The sequence below is a fragment of the Pyrenophora tritici-repentis genome, chromosome 3 (assembly GCF_003171515.1).
Source record: "Pyrenophora tritici-repentis strain M4 chromosome 3, whole genome shotgun sequence".
In the NCBI taxonomy this organism is placed as follows: domain Eukaryota; kingdom Fungi; phylum Ascomycota; class Dothideomycetes; order Pleosporales; family Pleosporaceae; genus Pyrenophora; species Pyrenophora tritici-repentis.
The window spans coordinates 3,620,386-3,642,951 of record NC_089392.1 but is presented as its reverse complement, the minus strand read 5'-3'; the positions used below and the strand labels follow the sequence as shown (position 1 = coordinate 3,642,951).

The 22,566-nt window shown below is 52.2% G+C and overlaps 8 protein-coding genes across 8 annotated transcripts; 4 read left to right on the top strand and 4 right to left on the bottom strand.

Moving 5' to 3' along the window:
• Positions 1 to 154: 154 nt before the first annotated feature.
• PtrM4_087640 (uncharacterized protein) lies at positions 155 to 573 on the top strand (the record flags this gene model as incomplete). The annotated part of the gene is made up of 2 exons (XM_066106791.1): positions 155 to 177; positions 216 to 573. 2 exons carry the CDS (start codon positions 155 to 157, stop codon positions 571 to 573), a joined length of 381 nt encoding a protein of 126 aa, XP_065963729.1.
• A 479-nt stretch (positions 574 to 1,052) lies between these two features.
• PtrM4_087630 (uncharacterized protein) lies at positions 1,053 to 1,817 on the top strand (the record flags this gene model as incomplete). Its single annotated transcript, XM_066106790.1, has 1 exon — positions 1,053 to 1,817. One exon carries the CDS (start codon positions 1,053 to 1,055, stop codon positions 1,815 to 1,817), a length of 765 nt encoding a protein of 254 aa, XP_065963728.1.
• Positions 1,818 to 2,146: 329 nt separating this feature from the next.
• PtrM4_087620 (uncharacterized protein) lies at positions 2,147 to 4,847 on the bottom strand (the record flags this gene model as incomplete). The annotated part of the gene is made up of 3 exons (XM_066106789.1): positions 2,147 to 2,175; positions 2,271 to 2,574; positions 2,661 to 4,847. The coding sequence occupies 3 exons, from the start codon at positions 4,845 to 4,847 to the stop codon at positions 2,147 to 2,149; spliced, it is 2,520 nt and encodes an 839-aa protein (XP_065963727.1).
• Positions 4,848 to 4,977: 130 nt separating this feature from the next.
• PtrM4_087610 (uncharacterized protein) lies at positions 4,978 to 6,693 on the bottom strand (the record flags this gene model as incomplete). The annotated part of the gene is made up of 1 exon (XM_066106788.1): positions 4,978 to 6,693. The coding sequence occupies one exon, from the start codon at positions 6,691 to 6,693 to the stop codon at positions 4,978 to 4,980; it is 1,716 nt and encodes a 571-aa protein (XP_065963726.1).
• Positions 6,694 to 9,597: 2,904 nt separating this feature from the next.
• PtrM4_087600 (Dimer-Tnp-hAT domain containing protein) lies at positions 9,598 to 12,269 on the top strand (the record flags this gene model as incomplete). The annotated part of the gene is made up of 3 exons (XM_066106787.1): positions 9,598 to 10,917; positions 10,964 to 12,215; positions 12,265 to 12,269. The coding sequence occupies 3 exons, from the start codon at positions 9,598 to 9,600 to the stop codon at positions 12,267 to 12,269; spliced, it is 2,577 nt and encodes an 858-aa protein (XP_065963725.1).
• Positions 12,270 to 13,414: 1,145 nt separating this feature from the next.
• Positions 13,415 to 14,050, bottom strand: PtrM4_087590 (uncharacterized protein; the record flags this gene model as incomplete). The annotated part of the gene is made up of 1 exon (XM_066106786.1): positions 13,415 to 14,050. The coding sequence occupies one exon, from the start codon at positions 14,048 to 14,050 to the stop codon at positions 13,415 to 13,417; it is 636 nt and encodes a 211-aa protein (XP_065963724.1).
• A 651-nt stretch (positions 14,051 to 14,701) lies between these two features.
• On the bottom strand, positions 14,702 to 17,469 carry PtrM4_087580 (Dimer-Tnp-hAT domain containing protein; the record flags this gene model as incomplete). The annotated part of the gene is made up of 3 exons (XM_066106785.1): positions 14,702 to 14,739; positions 14,852 to 16,103; positions 16,150 to 17,469. 3 exons carry the CDS (start codon positions 17,467 to 17,469, stop codon positions 14,702 to 14,704), a joined length of 2,610 nt encoding a protein of 869 aa, XP_065963723.1.
• A 538-nt stretch (positions 17,470 to 18,007) lies between these two features.
• PtrM4_087570 (uncharacterized protein) lies at positions 18,008 to 21,355 on the top strand (the record flags this gene model as incomplete). The annotated part of the gene is made up of 1 exon (XM_066106784.1): positions 18,008 to 21,355. The coding sequence occupies one exon, from the start codon at positions 18,008 to 18,010 to the stop codon at positions 21,353 to 21,355; it is 3,348 nt and encodes a 1,115-aa protein (XP_065963722.1).
• Positions 21,356 to 22,566: the final 1,211 nt, after the last annotated feature.

The following is a 22,566-nucleotide window of genomic DNA, read 5'->3' as shown; positions in this document are numbered from 1 at the left end:
GTGAGGCGCACCGTTGGGCCAGTGTTCGGTGACTGCAATTACGTGTAAGGGTCTCACATAGGTCAGGTATTTGAAACTGTGTTGAATTACAAAGTAATTGCAGTGCAGAGCTTGTAAGAAGCTCTGCGCGGAATATATCTAAGTGGGGGTGTGCATGGGCCACCAAACAGGTGGCTCGTGCGCGAACATCAAAACAACGCTAAGGCATCTGGCAGGTGGCCTGTGCGGGGCAACGGCCCAAAACCATCACACGCTGTCCTCATTATCCTCGCTGCTTCCGCTGTCCTTACAATCCTCGCTGTCCTCGTTGTCCTCGCTGCTTCCGCTGTCCTTACAATCCTCGCTGTCCTCGTTGTCCTCGCTGCTTCCGCTGTCCTTACAATCCTCGCTGTCCTCGTTGTCCTCGCTGCTTCCGCTGTCCTTTCTACCCTTACTGCCCTTACTATCCTCGCTGTTCCCGCTGTCCTTGCAATCGCTACAATTAACTTAATAGTTAATTCCCTTGCCGTTCGCCCCTTTCTTGCGCTGCCCTTGTTGCTCTTACTGTCCTCGCAATCATCGCAATCACCTTAATTACCTTAATTGCCTCTATCCTCGCGGCTACACATCCTGCTCTTACTGCTCTTGCTACTCTTACTTCTATCGCGCCTGCGGCTCCTGCTTTCCTACTCTCGCTATCCTCGCTTCTCTCACAGCTGATCCCGCTATCCCTACTATCCCCGCCGTCCTCGCTGCTCTCGCTGCTATCGATATCCTCGCTTCTGCTCCTCACTCCCCACCGCTCCTACTACGCCTGCGGCCGCTATAACTACTTCTGCCCCTGCTCTTGCTTTCCCTACTGCTCTCGCTGTCCCTGCTGTCCCCCCACTGCTCGCGCTACTCTCGCTGCTTCTCACTTCCTACCGCTGCTACGGCTTCTACAACTCCTTTCGCCGCTGCGGCTCCTGCTCTCGCTGTCCTTACCGTCGTCGCTGCTCTCGCTACTCGCTCTGTTCTCGTTACTCTCGCTATATGCGCGGCTCTCGATGCTCTCGCTGCCAACGGTACCTATCATGTCGCTGCTCTTATTTCTCTCGCCTCTCTCGCTCCCTACGCTCTCGCTACTTGCCATCTCGTTGCTCTCGCCTGCCTCGCCTGCCTCGCTCTCGCTACTTGCCATCTCGTTGCTCTCGCCTGCCTCGCCTGCCTCGCTCTCGTTGCTCTTGCCGCTCTTGCTGCTCTCGCTCTTGCTGCTCTCGCTATCGGAGCTACTCTCGCCGTCGTCACGACCCTCGCTTTTCCTCCCTGCTCAAGCTGCTATTACTGCTTTCGCTACCTGCCATCAAGTTGCCCTCGCTGTCCTCGCCATCCTCGCCATCCTCGCCATCCTCGCCGTCGTCGCTGCCCTCGCTATCGCCACTATCGCCACTGTTGCAGCTATTGCTCTCGCTACCAACGCTGCCTGCGCTCTTACTGCTCTCGCCGCTCTCGTTACCTTCTCTGCCCTCGTCTTTGTCGTTGCTCTCATTGCTCTCGCTGTTGCCGCTGCTTTCGCTACCTCTAATATCTTTACTACCCTCGCCTTCGTCACTACTCTCGCTGCTCTCGCCTTGATCACTGCTCTCGCTGCCCTCGCCTTCGTCGCTACTCTTACTGCTGCTACTATCGTCACTGTTGCTGCTATCTCTCTTGCTGCTAACCCTGCCTACGCTCTCGCTGATCTTGCTGCTCTTGCCTTTATCGCTGCTTACACTATCCGACCTACTCGAGCTGTTGGAGCTACCCTCGTCAACGTTACAACTCTCTATATTTCCTCTACTCGCCTATTAATCTTGTAATCCAACAAAACTCTCCTGCTAAGTTATTGCTCTCAACCGTCTCTAACAATCGCTTTTTTCCTAAAAACTCAAACAACGTCGGCCCTGCTCCTGAATTACTAACCCCGAACTCCTCTAACCGCGCCGTCCATCGGTTTCCTACCTCGCTCCGCCCTAATGCTATACTTAATAACCCGCCTATTAATACCCCTCTATACTGGCAATCCCCGTCTTGGACTCTCTGATATCGCCCAAAACTATTCCTTTCCCACCGATTGCATATCTCCTGCGGCACTCCACACCAAAAACAGCCCGAATAACGCTCAAACTTAATTGTCTCTTCCATCCTCTTAATCGACTCCTTGATCCGCTGGCTCTCCTGTCGCCAACATTGCCGTACGTCGTGTGCGCTCGATCCTTGCCCTACCGCCTCGCATAACCCACACCGGTTTATCCATTGCGCCAGCTGCCTACGCAGCCACTCGACGTCGGCGAACTCCTGCTGCCGCTGCTGTATCAATCTCTGTCGCGGGCCGCCTTGCTCTCGTTGCTGCTGATTAAACGCCTGCCGCGCCTCTTCTTGCTCCCTCTCCAATGTCTCCGCCTCTTCTTCGTTGCTGCTGCCGCCCTCGGCCACCTCCACCACCTCCATCTCCTCCACCTCCTCCACCTCCTCCACCTCCTCCATCTCTTCCATCTCCTCCTCCATCTCCTCCTCCATCTCCTCCTCCATCTCCTCCTCCTCCATCTCCTCCTCCTCCATCTCCTCCCGTCGGCTCTCATGCATACGTCACACCTCTCCTCTCCCTCCTCGCACCGAGCTCGCTCGGCCTCGCGCCTGTCTAAATACCCGTCCAACATTACCCGTCTACATGTCGCCGCCTCGTCTATGCCTTCGACGTATGCTCGCACCAACCGCTGCTCCGCCTCCCCCTGCTTGTCATCCGCCGCTCGCTGCTCGCCGTCCTGCACCATCATGATGGCCTCGCTCCGCTCCCCGTCTCGCCCGGCTCGCCCGCTCTCCTGCGCGTAATCCAACACGCTAAACGGCCAATCCATGTGGACAATGCACCGGATATCGGGCACGTCCACTCCCATGCCCAACGCGCTGGTTGCCACAATCACCCGCTGCTTGCCGCCCATGAACTCCTCCAACATGCTTGCCTTGCCAACCGCGTGGTGATGATACGCATGGCACTTGAGCTTCTCGGCTAACCCCTTGACCTTTGGCACTGAGTTGCCGTACACTACAATCTTGCCGCTCTTATACTTTCGGACCTTCTGCTGTACCATCGCCAACACCGTTGCCTCTACCTCCTGTCTCTTCCTCTCCTTCTCTACCCTTACCACCCGGTACGCTATGTTGCTCCGTGCTGTTGGTGCCCTAAACATTCTTACCTGCCCACGCTCAAAATGCATTCGCCGGAATAACTCGTCCTCCTCGCTGGGTGGCAACGTTGCTGTTAACATGACCATCTGCGTCTCTACAGCCACTAGCTTACCTAGCTGCTGCATCTGCTTGCGGAACGTGTACTGCCGGTTTAACACGATATGGCACTCGTCGATAATAATCCGATCTAGCTGCCGCGTCGCTCGTAGCCGGTTTAAAAACGTTGCAAATTCCTCTCCAACTGCCGACTCGGGCGTCACTAACACCACCGCTGCTGCGTCTGGCGGACGCCGACTCTGCCACTCTACGCACGATATCCCTAGCTTCTTGCACCGCTGTGCCATGTCGCCACGCAACGCGATCAACGGCACTACCACCACCGTCGTGCCGCCCTGCTCTGCCCACGCCGGCAACATGAACAACAAGCTCTTGCCTGCCCCCGTCGGCATCACCGCTACTACGGGACTCTCGCCTGCTGTGATGGCTTTGATCGCTGCCTCCTGCACCCCCCGGAACTTGGCCTCCTCGCCCATCATGCGCTTCAGCTGCGCTCTCGCGTCCATCTTCCTCAGCCGCTGCCACCGATCCACCCTTGCCTCGTCTGCCTCGCTCTCAAACGGCGCTCTCTTCCGCTTGCTGCTTCTTCTCTGGTCGTCCAAGCCTGCCTGGAAGCCCAAAAATCTATGCCAATCCGTGCTCGATGCCCGGAACTGCTGCCGCCTATCCGCCACGGCCCCTGACTGCTCCATGATCCCTCGCGCGTATACCAGTCCCGCCACGTGCGACGTATGGCCCGCCTGCTCGTCGGCAATCGAATCTCCTGCCTGCTCCTCAGCCCACTCCTTATTCTCCTCGCCCTCATCTGCCTGGAACGCTGTCGATCCACGCAAAAACCGCCGGCTGATGCCAATCGCCATCTCCCGGTACCCGGCAAACGTCCACTCCTGGCCCATCGCGATCCGGCTCTCGCGCTTCAACGCCTCCCGCAGCCGATCGGTCGTCCACTTGCGGCCGCTGGGGTCTGCTGGCCACATATGCGACGAAACTGCCTCCTTCTCCCACACCAACGCCTCGAGCCGCTGCTGGAACGGCAACACCAGCCACATATACCACACTACCAGCTCGCCCACCTCGCGCGGCAAATATCGATGGATAATCTTGACGTCGCCGCTGACTTTGTATCCCTTGTGGTACCGTGTCACAAACACCACCATGCCGTCCTCGATGAATATATTGCGATGCCCCCCTTGCACTGTGTTGCTATGCCGTACGCTCAGTAGCTCTGGCCCTCGCGCTGGCTGCCCACCCGTTATATGCATTAACACCGCCAGCTTCTCGCGAAATTCTACCACCCGGTCCATGTATCGCTCTATTGCCTGTCGGTCTACCCCTGACTGCGTCCCGGGCTTCATGAACCGACTCCGGATGCTGGCGCTCTCGCCTACCCGCTCAAATAACCACCTCTCGCCGTTGACGGGCATGTTTGTGCGATGATCCTTCAAAAAGTTCCATCCTGGCCGCTCGTCGGTTGGGTTGTCACGTATGCTCTCCCATGGCACTGCCGGCACCGGCGCTGCCTTGCTGCTAAACATTAACTCCTCTGTTAATAATCGCCGGCTCTCGCTAGCCAGCCCATGTACCATGCCGCGGAACTGCGCCATGCTAAAATGCAGCTCTTTGTACAGCAGCTCGTCGCCAGACTCCGCAACAATCAATCGATCGACATGATTGATTCCTATATAGGTTAAAGAGTTACTTTATTAGGCAGCCTTTAACCTAGATAGGAATCAATCATGCCGATCCGATTGATTGTTGCGGAGTCTGCTCGTCGCCGTTCGTCCACTCTACATGCCCGCGGGTTGTAGTGTTGTAATGGATCTTCAATCCATACGTCCGCAAATCCAACATCCACTGCATGGGGCTATGGCTGCCGCGCACCATGAACCGGTCCATCATCTTCTGCACTAACTGCAAACACCCCTTGGGACGCCGTCGCTGGCTTGGCCCGCTCTCGTACGCGCTGTCATCTAAGTCGTCGTCTGTCTCATCGCCGCTATCCTCCTCGGGCCCTGACATTTCTAGTCCCTTCTGCACGACCATAAACCGAGCGATCTTGATCACCGCCGATAATATCGGCGGGTACTGCTCCGGCCCCTTCCATCCGTCCTCCTTGACGCCCAGCACCGCCAACGCGCACACCAGCGGGCTGTCATACTCTCTACGGGTGATGCGGTGGTTAAGTAATGCAATGCAAAACTCCAAACACGCTTTCTGTATCTTAGACAACTTCTTAGGCTCGGGGCCTTCTCCCTGACCTGGCTCTTCCTCAGCTACCTCTATCGCCTCGTCTATGTCGTCCATCATCTCCTCGTCCAGCTCTTCTCTCTCTTCGTCCATATCCTCGGCTTCATCTTCTTCGTCTCCCTCTATGCTCCGCTTTGCCTGTTCGATTAACACCTCCCATGCCTCTCGCTGCCGGCGCGTAAACCGATACTTGGGGCTCTTCCACCCGTGCTCTTTCTGTGTGCGTGCAAAAAACATTAACATCTGCTGCCACGGTCGTGTGTGCTTGACAATGGCGTTCTTGTCCATATACGGCTGTAACGGCTGGAACCGGGTTTGGTGCATCTCTGTGCGAATTGCCTCCAACCGTATAAACACGCCAATCCGGTCAATAATGGATGCCTGGCTGAACCGCGCCAATCCATCCATGGCTGCCCAAATCGCTGCTTCCACCGGCTCGGCCTGCTGCTCCTGCCTGGCATCTGGCTCTGCCACGGGCTCCTCGATGCACGCTAACAAATCCGGCCTCTCCATGCCCACTAGGTACGGCAACCACTGCGTCCGCTCCAGCCATGGGTTCACCTCGTCGCGCTCGCCCTCCTGGATCGTCGTCTGCGCCCGCTTCTCGATGTCTGCCCACGCCTTGGCCATCTGCTCGCCCACTCGCGCCCATGCTGCTGCCCCGTCTACGGGCACGATTTCGGGGCCTTCTCCATCCTGGCTGGGTGCCTGGACCTCAAAGTACTGCGATCCATGCCGGCTGCTGAATAATCGCTGGCAATGGACCAGCCGGTACCCCTTATCCATATGTGCCTGCACGCTCTTCTGCCTGGTTCGACTTGGCCGCCCTCGCTTCTTCCCTGCTGACCATCCTTGATGGTCCTTACGCCAATGCTTTCGTATAGCCTCCTTACTTCTTGCTACATAATAGCAGCAGCTGGAGTCAAATTGGCATAACATCCCGTCTGTATACACTGGCAATTGCCGCACAGGCTTTGGAGCACCAGTCGGCACCTCGAGCTCACTAGGGTACTGGACTAACCCAGCCCAGCTGCGAACCTGCTGTCCAACTGCCTCAGCCTCCTTGTAACTAACCTTATGCTGCTTCTGTAGATGGCCCTCAATCTGATCTGGCCATACTGCATATCTGCACTCTCTGCATGCCGCTACGCTGTGCTCAGGCACATGCTCGAAATACTGGCACTCGATGCTAGGTTTAGACATGTTGAAATATCGACGCCTACCTGTTCTACTCGGCTTCTTATATACACGCGCTGTTGATCGCTCTCTCGGTGCTTACTCCGGCGGCGCGCGCGCGGCGGGGTGCCGAGCCTCGCGACCTCCTGACCCCCCAGACGCGTAACCCTAACCAAGAACACCAAACCCTAAGCTCCTGAACCACATAGTCTGCTGCGCTGTAAATTCGTCAGATTGTGCGTCTACGTATGCTGAGTTATATGTCTAAATTTGGAGTAATTTCGACTATAGACTAAAAATGGGATGTACTCCTGAAGTTTAATGGGATAAACCCCTGGTTCTAGTATATACCCGCCATACGCGTACTTCTCAGCACTAACAAAAAAATGGTATATTATAACGTACCATTGAGCGCCCTGGGTTAAGGCTTGGCACCCCCCAGGTGTGCCCACAACCGTAGACAGAACCAAAAACACAATCAATAATCAATATCATCACGATCATTACCCATTTCATCAGTATTCCAGATAAGAGTGAATATCTGACAATTAAGAGTCTCACTACCTTTACCTACTTACCAAAATCATCGAACACCAACTTTTCGAGATGACAAAAAGGTCCTGGATTACCCTTTTTTCATCTCAATTCCATTGAAATGCCTTCCTAGAATCAGTTTCCAACGTCTGCTTTTGCGTGCAGGCGTTGTGGCGGGCGCGCTGGCCGCTGCAACTTTGACAGAGTTGTTACCTGGCCTTAGTTGAGAGAAATCTCTGCAAATGGCCCGTGCGCCAACTGATTTTAGATGTTCGATCGAAGGCACCCTCTACGAAACCGACAGAGCAACGGCTCTTCCTTAGGTATATATCTCTATTGCTGCAAAGTAATAGGCCTATATATCTAGATGCTACCTATACCCGAACGCCCTAAACCAACTCGATATACCGACCCCATATACCGAACCGCTCCAGCACCTGCTGTCACCAGCACACTCACGAGCAAAACACCGACCAGGCACTAGATGTATAGATCTATTCTCTCTCTTGTAGATCCCTATATACAGACGCCTACACCAAAAGCCCTCTCCACCGAACGACCTAAACCGACTCGATATACCGACCCCATATACCGAACCGCTCTAGCACCTGCTTTCACTAGCACACGCACGAGCAAAACACCGACCAGGCACTAGATGTATAGATCTACTATCTCTCTTGTAGATCCCTATATACAGACGCCTACACCAAATACCCTCTCCACCGAACGCCCTAAACCGACTCGATATACCGACCCCATATACCGAACCGCTCTAGCACCTGCTTTCACTAGCACACGCACGAGCAAAACACCGACCAGGCACTAGATGTATAGATCTATTCTCTCTCTTGTAGATCCCTATATACAGACGCCTACACCAAATACCCTCTCCACCGAACGCCCTAAACCGACTCGATATACCGACCCCATATACCGAACCGCTCTAGCACCTGCTTTCACTAGCACACGCACGAGCAAAACATCGACTAGGCAATAGCTGTATAGGTCTATTATTGTTAGGTTATAATAGATTCCTGTATACAGACGCCTACACCAAAACGCCCAAAACATCGACTAGGTAATAGCTGTATAGATCTATTCTGTCTTGTAGATCCCTATATACAGACGCCTACACCAAATACCCTCTCCACCGAACGCCCTAAACCGACTCGATATACCGACCCCATATACCGAACCGCTCTAGCACCTGCTTTCACTAGCACACGCACGAGCAAAACATCGACTAGGCAATAGCTGTATAGGTCTATTATTGTTAGGTTATAATAGATTCCTGTATACAGACGCCTACACCAAAACGCCCAAAACATCGACTAGGTAATAGCTGTATAGATCTATTCTGTCTTGTAGATCCCTATATACAGACGCCTACACCAAATACCCTCTCTACCGAACGCCCTAAACCGACTCGATATACCGACCCCATATACCGAACCGCTCCAGCACCTGCTTTCACTAGCACACGCACGAGCAAAACATCGACCAGGCAATAGCTGTATAGATCTATTCTCTCTCTTGTAGATCCCTATATACAGACGCCTACACAAAACAACAGACAGACACTGTATAAAACTACAAACAATATTTCTTTTCGCAAAGAGCTCGCTGTTACATCTCTTTCTGTTCACCACACTGCTCTTTAGCACCCGCGCCAATGGAAGACTAGCTCGGAAATTGGACTACGCAACTATCCTCCAAATTGTACAAGACCTATAGAAACTCCATATTGAACAACATACATAGAACGGCTTAGCCAAAGTCCTACATAGTCACCGACTGATACAGGACTCTAATGGAAATATAATAATAATAATAATAATACTTACCAAAATGACCACATTTACCACCCGCGACGCGACCGTGACTTTACGCGACCAGTCAGACTACACCGGATGGATGCTGCAACTACAAGCGCGTTGCGTAGCGCACAATATTTGGGATAAGATTAACCCAAAATCTACCACTCAGCCCCTACGGGAGCCAAAAGACATTAGAATCCCAGTATTCGCTAACTACCAAGCAGCTGCTGGCAGAGATGCCAACAATCAAGCCTGCTTGATGGGCTTGATTGATTTGATTGAGTGAATACAATCAAGCCAAATCAAGCCCAGACTGCTCAAAAGTACAAGCAAATCAAGCCCATCAAGCAGGCTTGATTGGTGAGCTTGATAGGCTTGATCCTGGCTATATCGTAGAACGTGAAGTCGTAGATTTTGGTATAACCTAGGTTCCATCCCATCTTCTCTCACTTAAAGGCTAGTACGTACAGGGCATAGCGCCCACAACGTTAGCCGGCGGAGATATAGATCTTAGTTCCCGTAGCACAATGATTAACACAATTCTCTACATGTTCTATTCCTAGTGCTACCCGTTGCTATTATGCCAGACCCTAGGCATCCTCGTAAACGCCCTGCTGCCGCTCCTGTTGCCGCCGCTGGTCGCTCAAAACGCCAGAAAGGCAGTAAATCACAGCCTATAACTATCGAAGCTTCGCAGCCATCTCACCCTTTCGTTATCGACGAGGATACACAGCGCGAGACTCCGCCAACGTCGCCGCGTCGAGCTATACTGGCCGCGAGCCAAGGCGTTGATTTCGAGATGCAGTTGCGCGACTCTATACCCGAAGATGCGATTGTCGCGCCTGTTGAAGCCTCTGAGGTAGCTGCAGCGGCGTCTGAAGCGGTAGATGAAGGCGAGCCAGAGCCTGACTTCGACCCGCGTATGGCCGATAACTTTGATGGCATTAACTGGAGTCGCCTGCCACGGTATATGAAGCCTCTTCGGACACAGAAGCAGAAGAAAAGCTGGGTATACAACTACGGTTATCGGCTTACTCTCCGCAGTAATACCAACAGGATATTCTGGCTGTGCCACATCTGTCACAAGCGTAAAGCAGCGACTGCTGGCTTTGCGGAGACGACGGAGGCAACTAGTACTGCTGCGAGGCACCTAAATAGGGATCATGGAATAACAAACGCTGGCGAGCAACCGCCTCAGCAGCTTCTTGGAGGCCAGAAATCGCTAGAAATGATGCTGAAGGGCGGCTTCGGCGTTAGCCAAAGGGTTGCGAACGAGATAGGAAACTTCGACGTACAGTCCTTTCGAATAGCAGCTGTTAGCTGGCTTGTTGACAACAACCTCGCCCTCTGCCAGTTCGAAGATCCAGCTTTCCGCAGGATGATACATTTCGCGAATCCTGAAGCTGAGCAGGCGCTCTGGAGTAGTCGCACAAGCGTTGCGCAGTTTGTGATGAGGCTGTACAACTTCATGCAGCCTCAGGTCGTCGATGAGCTGCGTTGCGCGGCGAGCAAGATACATATAAGCTTTGATGGGTGGACCGTTAAAGGTGGCAAGCGTGGCTTCTTCGGTATTGTCGCTCACTTTGCCACGGCTGAGGGCGACCTTAGGGACGTTGCTATTGACCTGCCGCAGCTCTCAGGTGCCCATACTGGCGACAGGATAGCTGATTGTGTCGCTGAAACTCTGCAGAAGTTTAATATAACTGCGCAGAACGTTGGCTACTTTATGCTCGACAACGCGTTCAATAACGACACTGCTATCGCGACCCTTGGAGCGAAGTTTGGCTTTAAGTCTAAGCATCGCCGGCTACGTTGTAGCGCTCATACAATCAACTTAGTTGGCCAGTCGATTATATTTGGCTCAAACAAGGACGCCTTTAACAACGACGAGAACTTGGCTGTAAGTCTACCTGTTCTTTTCAATGAAGCTTTCTAACGCTGTACAGGAGGAAGAGAAATACCTCAACGAGTGGCGTAAGCAGGGCCCATTAGGCACGCTTATAGACGTTATTAGCTACATCAAAACGCCACAACAGTACGACATGTTCGCGAACTTTCAGCGCCTCGCGAGGCAGGACTTACCGGCCGACGACGACGCTAAATTCCAAATACTCGAGCCTGTAAAGCCTTGCGTTACGCGCTGGAACTCCTTTTGTTCAGCGTTTGAGAGAGCTGTATTACTACAACCCGCGTTCAACTCCTACGTTTGTTTCTACGTGGAACAGCAGCGCGTTGCCGACTCACACGCCCGAACGAAGAACAACAAGAAGCCCCAGGCGCCTGCTTGGATGAGATCTAAGGGCCTCACAGCTGCTGATTGGGCTGTTATAACTGAGTATATTGAGGTGCTGAAGCCGCTGAAAGATGCTACAAAGCGCCTTGAAGGCAGAGGCAAATGTGGCCGTTTCGGTGCGATATACGAGGTTATACCAGTGTTTGAGTTCCTTATGGGGCGCTTTGAGCAGCGTCTCCGGCAGTACGAGAGGGTTGATTTTGAGCAGCGCGAGGCGCCTGAAGATCACATCTCTATCAACTTTCGCGCAGCGTGGGAGAAGCTCAACGACTACTACAGTAAACTCGACGACTCACCCGCGTACTTTGCGGCCTGCGCTCTTCACCCGTACTATCGACGCTATTGCGAGAAGGCGTGGCGTGATAAGCCTGAGTGGCTCGTCGCCTGTATGGCTGACTTTCGTGCTCTTTGGGCAGAGTATACGACCTCTACTCCTCCAACAAAGCCCTCAAAAGAGCGTGATAACGGCGCTATTGACGAGGCTATCTCGTACATCATAAGCGATAGCGAGGACGATGATGAGCTCACAGATGAGTACGACAGGTGGCGCAAATTGGAGCCAAAGTGGACGAGTAAGCAGCACAACAGCCCTAACGTTGACGGCAACCCTATCAAGTACTGGGTACAGCTTCAGTCTAAGTATCCCGACCTCTCACGCTTTGCGATTGACGTGTTGAGTATTCCAGCGAGCAGTTGCGAGTGCGAGCGCATGTTTAGTGAACTAGGAGATCTACTTGCTCCGCGACGGCGCAAGATTGGGTCACAACTACTCGCCGCGCTTCAATGTGTACGGGCTTGGAATGCCGCTGGCATAAAGCTGCCGACGTCAGCTACAAGCCAACTCTCAGATCACGACCTTGAGCAGTTGTACAACCTCACAGCGTGGGAGCAACCTAGCGATTCCGGTAAGTACAGCCCATCTCCATCCTCGTCTACGACCTCTAGGGTCATCAGGATAGCTGCTTCTTACAGCTTCAATATACCTAGCAGAGCGTAGCTGACTACTTCTTAAAATAGACGTCTCGCCTACCTTACAACGCCCATCCACTGAATAATACCGCCTGCCTCCGCGTCGATTAATGAGTCTTAAGCTTCGATATATCCTATCCAAAGGCCTTAGAGAGGTTACTGTCCCTGCTGTATACTGCTGTTGGGGGCATATACTGCTAGTGAACGATGAGGATAGCTTGTGAGCACTCTGCTCAACGTAGAGACTCCCGAGTAGCTGGGTTTCAACGGCGATAGCGATACAATCTTATCTTTTCTTGATTACTCGCGCGCAATAAGACTTCAGGTTATATACTACGCAACACTGCTATTCTCCCTCAAACGCGCTCCTAGAAGGACCTCTCTCTAGAGCAGATAGTTGCGGCCTTTTTTGCTTTGTGTTCGAAACTCTATACTAACTTCTCGTTTTGCCTTTTTTTGGCTCCAGAAACCGCCTTTTTCACTCTTCGGAGCTTCCTAAGGCTACCTAGCGATCAAGCCCATCAAGCTCACCAATCAAGCCTCACTGATCGACCTATCAAGCCCATCAAAGCAAGCTCAACACCAAGAAAACGTCAATCAAAGCAAGTATAGGGCCTGAAGCTTGATTGATTTGATTGTTGGCATCTCTGCGCTCCTGAATCGAGAATGAATGATCGTGCGAGAGGGTACGTGTGCTCGGCTGTCCCACTCCGTGCGATGGTAGTGAGCGCGGCGTCTACGTCCGTAATCTTTCGGCCTTCTAGTCATTCGATTGGTGACTGAGAGAGATCTGGGGTCGGTGTATGTGATTGCTTCAGCACTGGTGTGCGAGTACGGGGTCTGCTTTGTCCGCGGATTAGCCCTTGAAACGATGAATCATGTATGCGTCTGAACTTAATGAGCTCGCTTATTGTCTCATTAGGTTGCCACCATTCTGGGGCAGTCTCTGGGTAGAGATAAAAGCATGTTCTGATGCTATGATGTTGTCCACATGCTTGGCATTGTACTCCAGCAGTGGTGAAAGAGTCTTGTTCTGAAGATCTCTTAAGCGTGGACTTTGTGCTTCCAGCTTGTACGTTGGTATTGGGGTCTGCCCCAGTTCGGCGTTGTTTACGAGGACGTCCCCGGTACGTTGTTAGCGGGTCTGCCCCGGTTTCATTTTTGTCGATGGCGCGGATTTCGAACTATGAGGCGTCCCTGATAGCTCCTGGTCGTATTCACCGCCAGCAAGAGTTGATCCATATGGTCCATCGTAAGCTGCCATAGCTGCTTTGTGCTTCCCTGATCTAAGGGGATGGTTTATCATCATATGCTCTCGGAACCGTTTCATCATCTCCTTCCGGCTCATGCCTACTGCCCCACGACCATTATCCTGAAAATTGGTGGCCCATATGGGTGCAGTTTTATTGACGGCTGCCAGGAAGTCTTTTGTTGTTGTGCTAAGCTGGGATAGCTCGGGGACATTGTACGTCTCCGCGTGGGTTGCGGCTTGGTCATACTCAGCCAGCCACGTGTCCCATTGCGCCGCGCTTCTCATGGGCCGTAGGGCCGCAAGATAGCGCTCGCGTGCTCGGTCTTTCTCAGTCTCGTCATCAACCCCAACGGTCAGTTGTAGGTTGGCAATCCACTCGCGTAATGTCTTGTCTGGGAGACAGCATGTGCGTAGTAGGTGTGGTGACACGCTTGATTGAATCAAGGTCATGATATGTTGGAAGCTCGATTGCTCCTTTTCGTACCGGTGTCGGTCGCTCTTGTACTGCTCCATCGACATACGATAGTACTCAAGATCTTCTTTGAATGCCTTTTGCCCGCTGCTAGACAGCTCGCTTAGGCGCTCTGGTTCTCCAATGCCAGCAGCCAGAGATGCCAACAATCAAATCAATCAAGCTTCAGGCCCTATACTTGCTTTGATTGACGTTTTCTTGGTGTTGAGCTTGCTTTGATGGGCTTGATAGGTCGATCAGTGAGGCTTGATTGGTGAGCTTGATGGGCTTGATCGCTAGGTAGCCTTAGGAAGCTCCGAAGAGTGAAAAAGGCGGTTTCTGGAGCCAAAAAAAGGCAAAACGAGAAGTTAGTATAGAGTTTCGAACACAAAGCAAAAAAGGCCGCAACTATCTGCTCTAGAGAGAGGTCCTTCTAGGAGCGCGTTTGAGGGAGAATAGCAGTGTTGCGTAGTATATAACCTGAAGTCTTATTGCGCGCGAGTAATCAAGAAAAGATAAGATTGTATCGCTATCGCCGTTGAAACCCAGCTACTCGGGAGTCTCTACGTTGAGCAGAGTGCTCACAAGCTATCCTCATCGTTCACTAGCAGTATATGCCCCCAACAGCAGTATACAGCAGGGACAGTAACCTCTCTAAGGCCTTTGGATAGGATATATCGAAGCTTAAGACTCATTAATCGACGCGGAGGCAGGCGGTATTATTCAGTGGATGGGCGTTGTAAGGTAGGCGAGACGTCTATTTTAAGAAGTAGTCAGCTACGCTCTGCTAGGTATATTGAAGCTGTAAGAAGCAGCTATCCTGATGACCCTAGAGGTCGTAGACGAGGATGGAGATGGGCTGTACTTACCGGAATCGCTAGGTTGCTCCCACGCTGTGAGGTTGTACAACTGCTCAAGGTCGTGATCTGAGAGTTGGCTTGTAGCTGACGTCGGCAGCTTTATGCCAGCGGCATTCCAAGCCCGTACACATTGAAGCGCGGCGAGTAGTTGTGACCCAATCTTGCGCCGTCGCGGAGCAAGTAGATCTCCTAGTTCACTAAACATGCGCTCGCACTCGCAACTGCTCGCTGGAATACTCAACACGTCAATCGCAAAGCGTGAGAGGTCGGGATACTTAGACTGAAGCTGTACCCAGTACTTGATAGGGTTGCCGTCAACGTTAGGGCTGTTGTGCTGCTTACTCGTCCACTTTGGCTCCAATTTGCGCCACCTGTCGTACTCATCTGTGAGCTCATCATCGTCCTCGCTATCGCTTATGATGTACGAGATAGCCTCGTCAATAGCGCCGTTATCACGCTCTTTTGAGGGCTTTGTTGGAGGAGTAGAGGTCGTATACTCTGCCCAAAGAGCACGAAAGTCAGCCATACAGGCGACGAGCCACTCAGGCTTATCACGCCACGCCTTCTCGCAATAGCGTCGATAGTACGGGTGAAGAGCGCAGGCCGCAAAGTACGCGGGTGAGTCGTCGAGTTTACTGTAGTAGTCGTTGAGCTTCTCCCACGCTGCGCGAAAGTTGATAGAGATGTGATCTTCAGGCGCCTCGCGCTGCTCAAAATCAACCCTCTCGTACTGCCGGAGACGCTGCTCAAAGCGCCCCATAAGGAACTCAAACACTGGTATAACCTCGTATATCGCACCGAAACGGCCACATTTGCCTCTGCCTTCAAGGCGCTTTGTAGCATCTTTCAGCGGCTTCAGCACCTCAATATACTCAGTTATAACAGCCCAATCAGCAGCTGTGAGGCCCTTAGATCTCATCCAAGCAGGCGCCTGGGGCTTCTTGTTGTTCTTCGTTCGGGCGTGTGAGTCGGCAACGCGCTGCTGTTCCACGTAGAAACAAACGTAGGAGTTGAACGCGGGTTGTAGTAATACAGCTCTCTCAAACGCTGAACAAAAGGAGTTCCAGCGCGTAACGCAAGGCTTTACAGGCTCGAGTATTTGGAATTTAGCGTCGTCGTCGGCCGGTAAGTCCTGCCTCGCGAGGCGCTGAAAGTTCGCGAACATGTCGTACTGTTGTGGCGTTTTGATGTAGCTAATAACGTCTATAAGCGTGCCTAATGGGCCCTGCTTACGCCACTCGTTGAGGTATTTCTCTTCCTCCTGTACAGCGTTAGAAAGCTTCATTGAAAAGAACAGGTAGACTTACAGCCAAGTTCTCGTCGTTGTTAAAGGCGTCCTTGTTTGAGCCAAATATAATCGACTGGCCAACTAAGTTGATTGTATGAGCGCTACAACGTAGCCGGCGATGCTTAGACTTAAAGCCAAACTTCGCTCCAAGGGTCGCGATAGCAGTGTCGTTATTGAACGCGTTGTCGAGCATAAAGTAGCCAACGTTCTGCGCAGTTATATTAAACTTCTGCAGAGTTTCAGCGACACAATCAGCTATCCTGTCGCCAGTATGGGCACCTGAGAGCTGCGGCAGGTCAATAGCAACGTCCCTAAGGTCGCCCTCAGCCGTGGCAAAGTGAGCGACAATACCGAAGAAGCCACGCTTGCCACCTTTAACGGTCCACCCATCAAAGCTTATATGTATCTTGCTCGCCGCGCAACGCAGCTCATCGACGACCTGAGGCTGCATGAAGTTGTACAGCCTCATCACAAACTGCGCAACGCTTGTGCGACTACTCCAGAGCGCCTGCTCAGCTTCAGGATTCGCGAAATGTATCATCCTGCGGAAAGCTGGATCTTCGAACTGGCAGAGGGCGAGGTTGTTGTCAACAAGCCAGCTAACAGCTGCTATTCGAAAGGACTGTACGTCGAAGTTTCCTATCTCGTTCGCAACCCTTTGGCTAACGCCGAAGCCGCCCTTCAGCATCATTTCTAGCGATTTCTGGCCTCCAAGAAGCTGCTGAGGCGGTTGCTCGCCAGCGTTTGTTATTCCATGATCCCTATTTAGGTGCCTCGCAGCAGTACTAGTTGCCTCCGTCGTCTCCGCAAAGCCAGCAGTCGCTGCTTTACGCTTGTGACAGATGTGGCACAGCCAGAATATCCTGTTGGTATTACTGCGGAGAGTAAGCCGATAACCGTAGTTGTATACCCAGCTTTTCTTCTGCTTCTGTGTCCGAAGAGGCTTCATATACCGTGGCAGGCGACTCCAGTTAATGCCATCAAAGTTATCGGCCATACGCGGGTCGAAGTCAGGCTCTGGCTCGCCTTCATCTACCGCTTCAGACGCCGCTGCAGCTACCTCAGAGGCTTCAACAGGCGCGACAATCGCATCTTCGGGTATAGAGTCGCGCAACTGCATCTCGAAATCAACGCCTTGGCTCGCGGCCAGTATAGCTCGACGCGGCGACGTTGGCGGAGTCTCGCGCTGTGTATCCTCGTCGATAACGAAAGGGTGAGATGGCTGCGAAGCTTCGATAGTTATAGGCTGTGATTTACTGCCTTTCTGGCGTTTTGAGCGACCAGCGGCGGCAACAGGAGCGGCAGCAGGGCGTTTACGAGGATGCCTAGGGTCTGGCATAATAGCAACGGGTAGCACTAGGAATAGAACATGTAGAGAATTGTGTTAATCATTGTGCTACGGGAACTAAGATCTATATCTCCGCCGGCTAACGTTGTGGGCGCTATGCCCTGTACGTACTAGCCTTTAAGTGAGAGAAGATGGGATGGAACCTAGGTTATACCAAAATCTACGACTTCACGTTCTACGATATAGCCAGGATCAAGCCTATCAAGCTCACCAATCAAGCCTGCTTGATGGGCTTGATTTGCTTGTACTTTTGAGCAGTCTGGGCTTGATTTGGCTTGATTGTATTCACTCAATCAAATCAATCAAGCCCATCAAGCAGGCTTGATTGTTGGCATCTCTGCAGGAGCGACGTGCCACATCACAAACAATCCAGATCGGATATACAACTACCGCCCGTCATCATTAGGAGACTACATATGGGCTGGTAGTATGCAGACTCCGCAACAATCAATCGATTGACATGATTGATTCCTATATAGGTTAAAGAATTACTTCATTAGGCAGCCTTTAACCTAGATAGGAATCAATCATGCCGATCCGATTGATTGTTGCGGAGTCTGGTAGTATAAAGATTTGGATACGGGGATACGGGACCACAGACATCACGCTGCAACATCAGCATGGGACAACAAAGCTAGTGCTGCGAGATGTGGCAATCTGCCCAGAGATCGTATGCAATCTAGTGTCCTTCCGACTGCTACGGCAGAGAGGAATCTGGTGGGATACCAAATCAAACCCAACTAACCTACGAGGACCAGACGATCAAGTTATTGGCAACCTCTCAGAAACCTTTGGCCAGTGGGTATTAGAGTACAGTCCTCTACCCCAGGCATTTGTCCATACAAGAGCCATCACAACACGCACGCAGAGAGGACCAAAGAAGGCTTCAGCGATGCTATGGCACAAGAGACTCGGCCACCCAGGACCAGCAGCAATCGAGCATCTCGTGCAGCAGTCTGAGGGGGTGCGAGTTCAAGGGGTGACGACAGTACAATGCGACTCCTGCGGAAGAGCCAAGTCCAAGAGACAGATACGACGCCTACCACGAACAAACGACGAAGGCCCAGGAGAGCGACTTGCTATCGACTTCCATACATACGAAGTCCAGGCGATCACAAAAGAGAAGAGCCAAATGCTCATTACCGATCGTTTCTCAGGCCTCCAATGGGACCTATACTTTACCGACAACCGGACAGCCAAGTCCATTATCCGGCTGCTCACAACTTTCTTCTTATTTATGAAGAACCATTACAACATATCCGTTAAGACCATAGAGTCTGACAACGAGATCACAACTGTTAAGCCAGATGTCGAGCGATGGCTGGCAACACAGGGCATCAGAGTCGAGCCCTCAGCCCCAGACACACAGGCACAAAACGGTGGAGCCGAGCGCTCAGGGGGTGTAAACAAGGAGAAGGCACGCGCAATGCGACTTGACGCCAATCTCTCTTGGGAACTGTGGCCAGAAATCACTCGAGCCGCAGTCTATCTCTACAACAGAACCCCAAACTACAACAATCACTGGAAGACACCATACGAAGTCTTCTTCACACGAGTAGCTTTCAGCAACGGAATAGTCACATCTCTCCGAAAACCAAACCTCACTCACCTTAAGGCATATGGCTGCAAAGCTTTCGCCATGACAGACGACACCCACAGAGGGAAGTCGCGCCTACAACGCCTCGACCCAAAGGCATGGATCGGATACCTAGTCGGATACCGGTCATCAAACATCTACCGAATCTGGATACCGTCACTCGCCAAAGTGATGAGCACTAGAGACGTCGTCTTCGACGAACAGTCAATTTTCGATGGCAAAACCGAAGACCTAATGGACAACCTCATGCACAATACGCTAGAAGAAATCGCGACACACGTGAGGACCATTGAGCTGCCAACACCAGCGCAGCAACCAGAGACGGAGTCCTTCTATGAGGACAGTCCACCGGAGGAGTCACTCGCTCAGGACAGCGAGGGCGACCAGCCAGGATACTATCAAGGGAGAAAAATCCGGGACAGCTACCCGACACCTCCGGCGACACCGCCACCCGCAGCGTTGCTCGCGCGGCTAATGGCAGGAGCATCGCTAGATGAGAAGGATCGACAAGGAACCCCTAAGACTGCCCCATGGGCAGCAGCGTTCATGGCGGGTACCCAGGCCGGAAAGGTTGGAGAATACAGAGGAGTAGCTATGGACAAGGCTGCGATTGTGAGAATGCTCGCCAAAGGCTTGAAGCCCCATCGCAGCCAGCTACCACCTCTGCCAACATGCCGAACTAAGCTTGAGGACCACCCAATGGGAGAACTATTCAAAGAAGCAGAACAGTCCCATCTAGCAAGCCACTATCAAATGAACTCATGGACAGAGTTCCCCATAAAGAAAATCAAGCAAACAGGACAACAAATCCTGGGCTGCATGTGGGTATACACCTACAAACTTGACAAGCATCACCGACTACTCAAGTGCAAGGCACGACTAGTCGTCCGCGGTGATCAGCAGCGAAACATCACATCGCAAGACACCTACGCGGCAACACTCGCAAGCCGGTCGTTCCGAATGCTAACCGCAATTGCGGCAAAGTACGACCTAGAGCTCAAACAGTACGACGTGGCAAACGCCTTCGTGCATGCGACAATAGACCGAGAAGTATTCATGAGAATGCCACGCGGCCATCAGAAGCCAGGCACTATACTTAAGCTCAACAAGGCATTGTATGGACTGCGCATATCCCCGCTCCTCTGGCAGAAAGAGTTCACAGGCACTCTCAAAGAACTCGGGTTCCAGGAAGTACCGCACGAACCCTGCTGTCTCATCAAAGACGGCATCATTATCTTCTTCTACGTGGACGACATCATACTCGCATACCACAAAGACATGGAGCAATCCGCCCAGCAGGCAATTGCCCGCCTCCAGGACAGATACCTCTTTACTGGGGGAAACGACTTACAATGGTTCCTCGGCGTCGAGATTATCCGAGACCGAAAGGCGCGGACGATCCAGCTATCGCAGGCGGCCTACGCAGACAAGATCAGCAGACTGGCCGACCGTACCGACATTAGACACGACACGCCGATGGCGACTGCCGAACTACTACCAAGAGACGGCCTCGCCTCCCCATCAGAGATCAACAAATACCAGCGCAAGATAGGCTCGCTCCTCTTCGCAGCCGTGACCACTAGACCAGACATCGCCTTTGCGACGTCGCGGCTCGCCCGCTTTCTCTCCAACCCAGGACCGGAGCACCATGACGCTGCCGACCGAGTCCTCCAATATCTACTAGCGACAAAGCACCTCGCGCTACAACTCGGAGGAGGCGCTGGACTACAGATAGCCAGCGATGCTTCCTTTGCCGACAATACCCTAGACAGGAAGAGCTCACAGGGCTACGCGATCAAGCTCTTCAATGGACTCATCGCATGGAAAGCTAACAAACAAGACACTGTCACAACATCAACGACAGAAGCCGAGCTCCTCGCTCTATCTCAAGTAGCCAAGGAAGCTCTATTCCTGTCCCGTCTCCTCAAGGAGCTGAATATCCAGCTTGACACCCCTAGTATCACTATTCAATGCGACAACAAACAGACTATTCGCCTAGTCACCGAGGAGGTCTCAAAGCTTCAAACCAAACTCAGACATGTCGACATACACAATCACTGGATCAGACAGGAGGTGTCGACAGGCCGGATCTCCGTAGAGTACATACCTACCGCGGATATGATCGCCGACGGTCTCACCAAATCATTGCCACCAAACAAATGGCCAGAATTCCTAGAACAACTAGGACTAGTCCCCGCTAAGGAAATCCTGGCGAGAAACTCGGCACCGCTCGAAGAAATTCAAGAGAAACTTGAAAATCTCGTGGTAAGCCTTGAGTAGGACTAAGTGCCCAGCTTGCAAGCGTGAAGAGCGTCCAAGCTGAAGGGGTGTGTCAGATAATAGCACTGTTGAAGATGAGAGCGTACAGACGCTGGGTTAGACTAGCGCGACCCGGCATCTGAGAGAGCCAATCGGATCACAGGAAGGCTTGGCACCCCCCAGGTGTGCCCACAACCGTAGACAGAACCAAAAACACAATCAATAATCAATATCATCACGATCATTACCCATTTCATCAGTATTCCAGATAAGAGTGAATATCTGACACTTCTACTCATCGTCTATTCCCTCTACTAGATCGAACACCAACTTTTCGAGATGACAAAAAGGTCCTGGATTACCCTTTTTTCATCTCAATTCCATTGAAATGCCTTCCTAGAATCAGTTTCCAACGTCTGCTTTTGCGTGCAGGCGTTGTGGCGGGCGCGCTGGCCGCTGCAACTTTGACAGAGTTGTTACCTGGCCTTAGTTGAGAGAAATCTCTGCAAATGGCCCGTGCGCCAACTGATTTTAGATGTTCGATCGAAGGCACCCTCTACGAAACCGACAGAGCAACGGCTCTTCCTTAGGTATATATCTCTATTGCTGCAAAGTAATAGGCCTATATATCTAGATGCTACCTATACCCGAACGCCCTAAACCAACTCGATATACCGACCCCATATACCGAACCGCTCCAGCACCTGCTGTCACCAGCACACTCACGAGCAAAACACCGACCAGGCACTAGATGTATAGATCTATTATCTCTCTTGTAGATCCCTATATACAGACGCCTACACCAAAAGCCCTCTCCACCGAACGACCTAAACCGACTCGATATACCGACCCCATATACCGAACCGCTCTAGCACCTGCTTTCACTAGCACACGCACGAGCAAAACACCGACCAGGCACTAGATGTATAGATCTATTATCTCTCTTGTAGATCCCTATATACAGACGCCTACACCAAAAGCCCTCTCCACCGAACGACCTAAACCGACTCGATATACCGACCCCATATACCGAACCGCTCTAGCACCTGCTTTCACTAGCACACGCACGAGCAAAACACCGACCAGGCACTAGATGTATAGATCTACTATCTCTCTTGTAGATCCCTACATACAGACGCCTACACCAAATACCCTCTCCACCGAACGCCCTAAACCGACTCGATATACCGACCCCATATACCGAACCGCTCTAGCACCTGCTTTCACTAGCA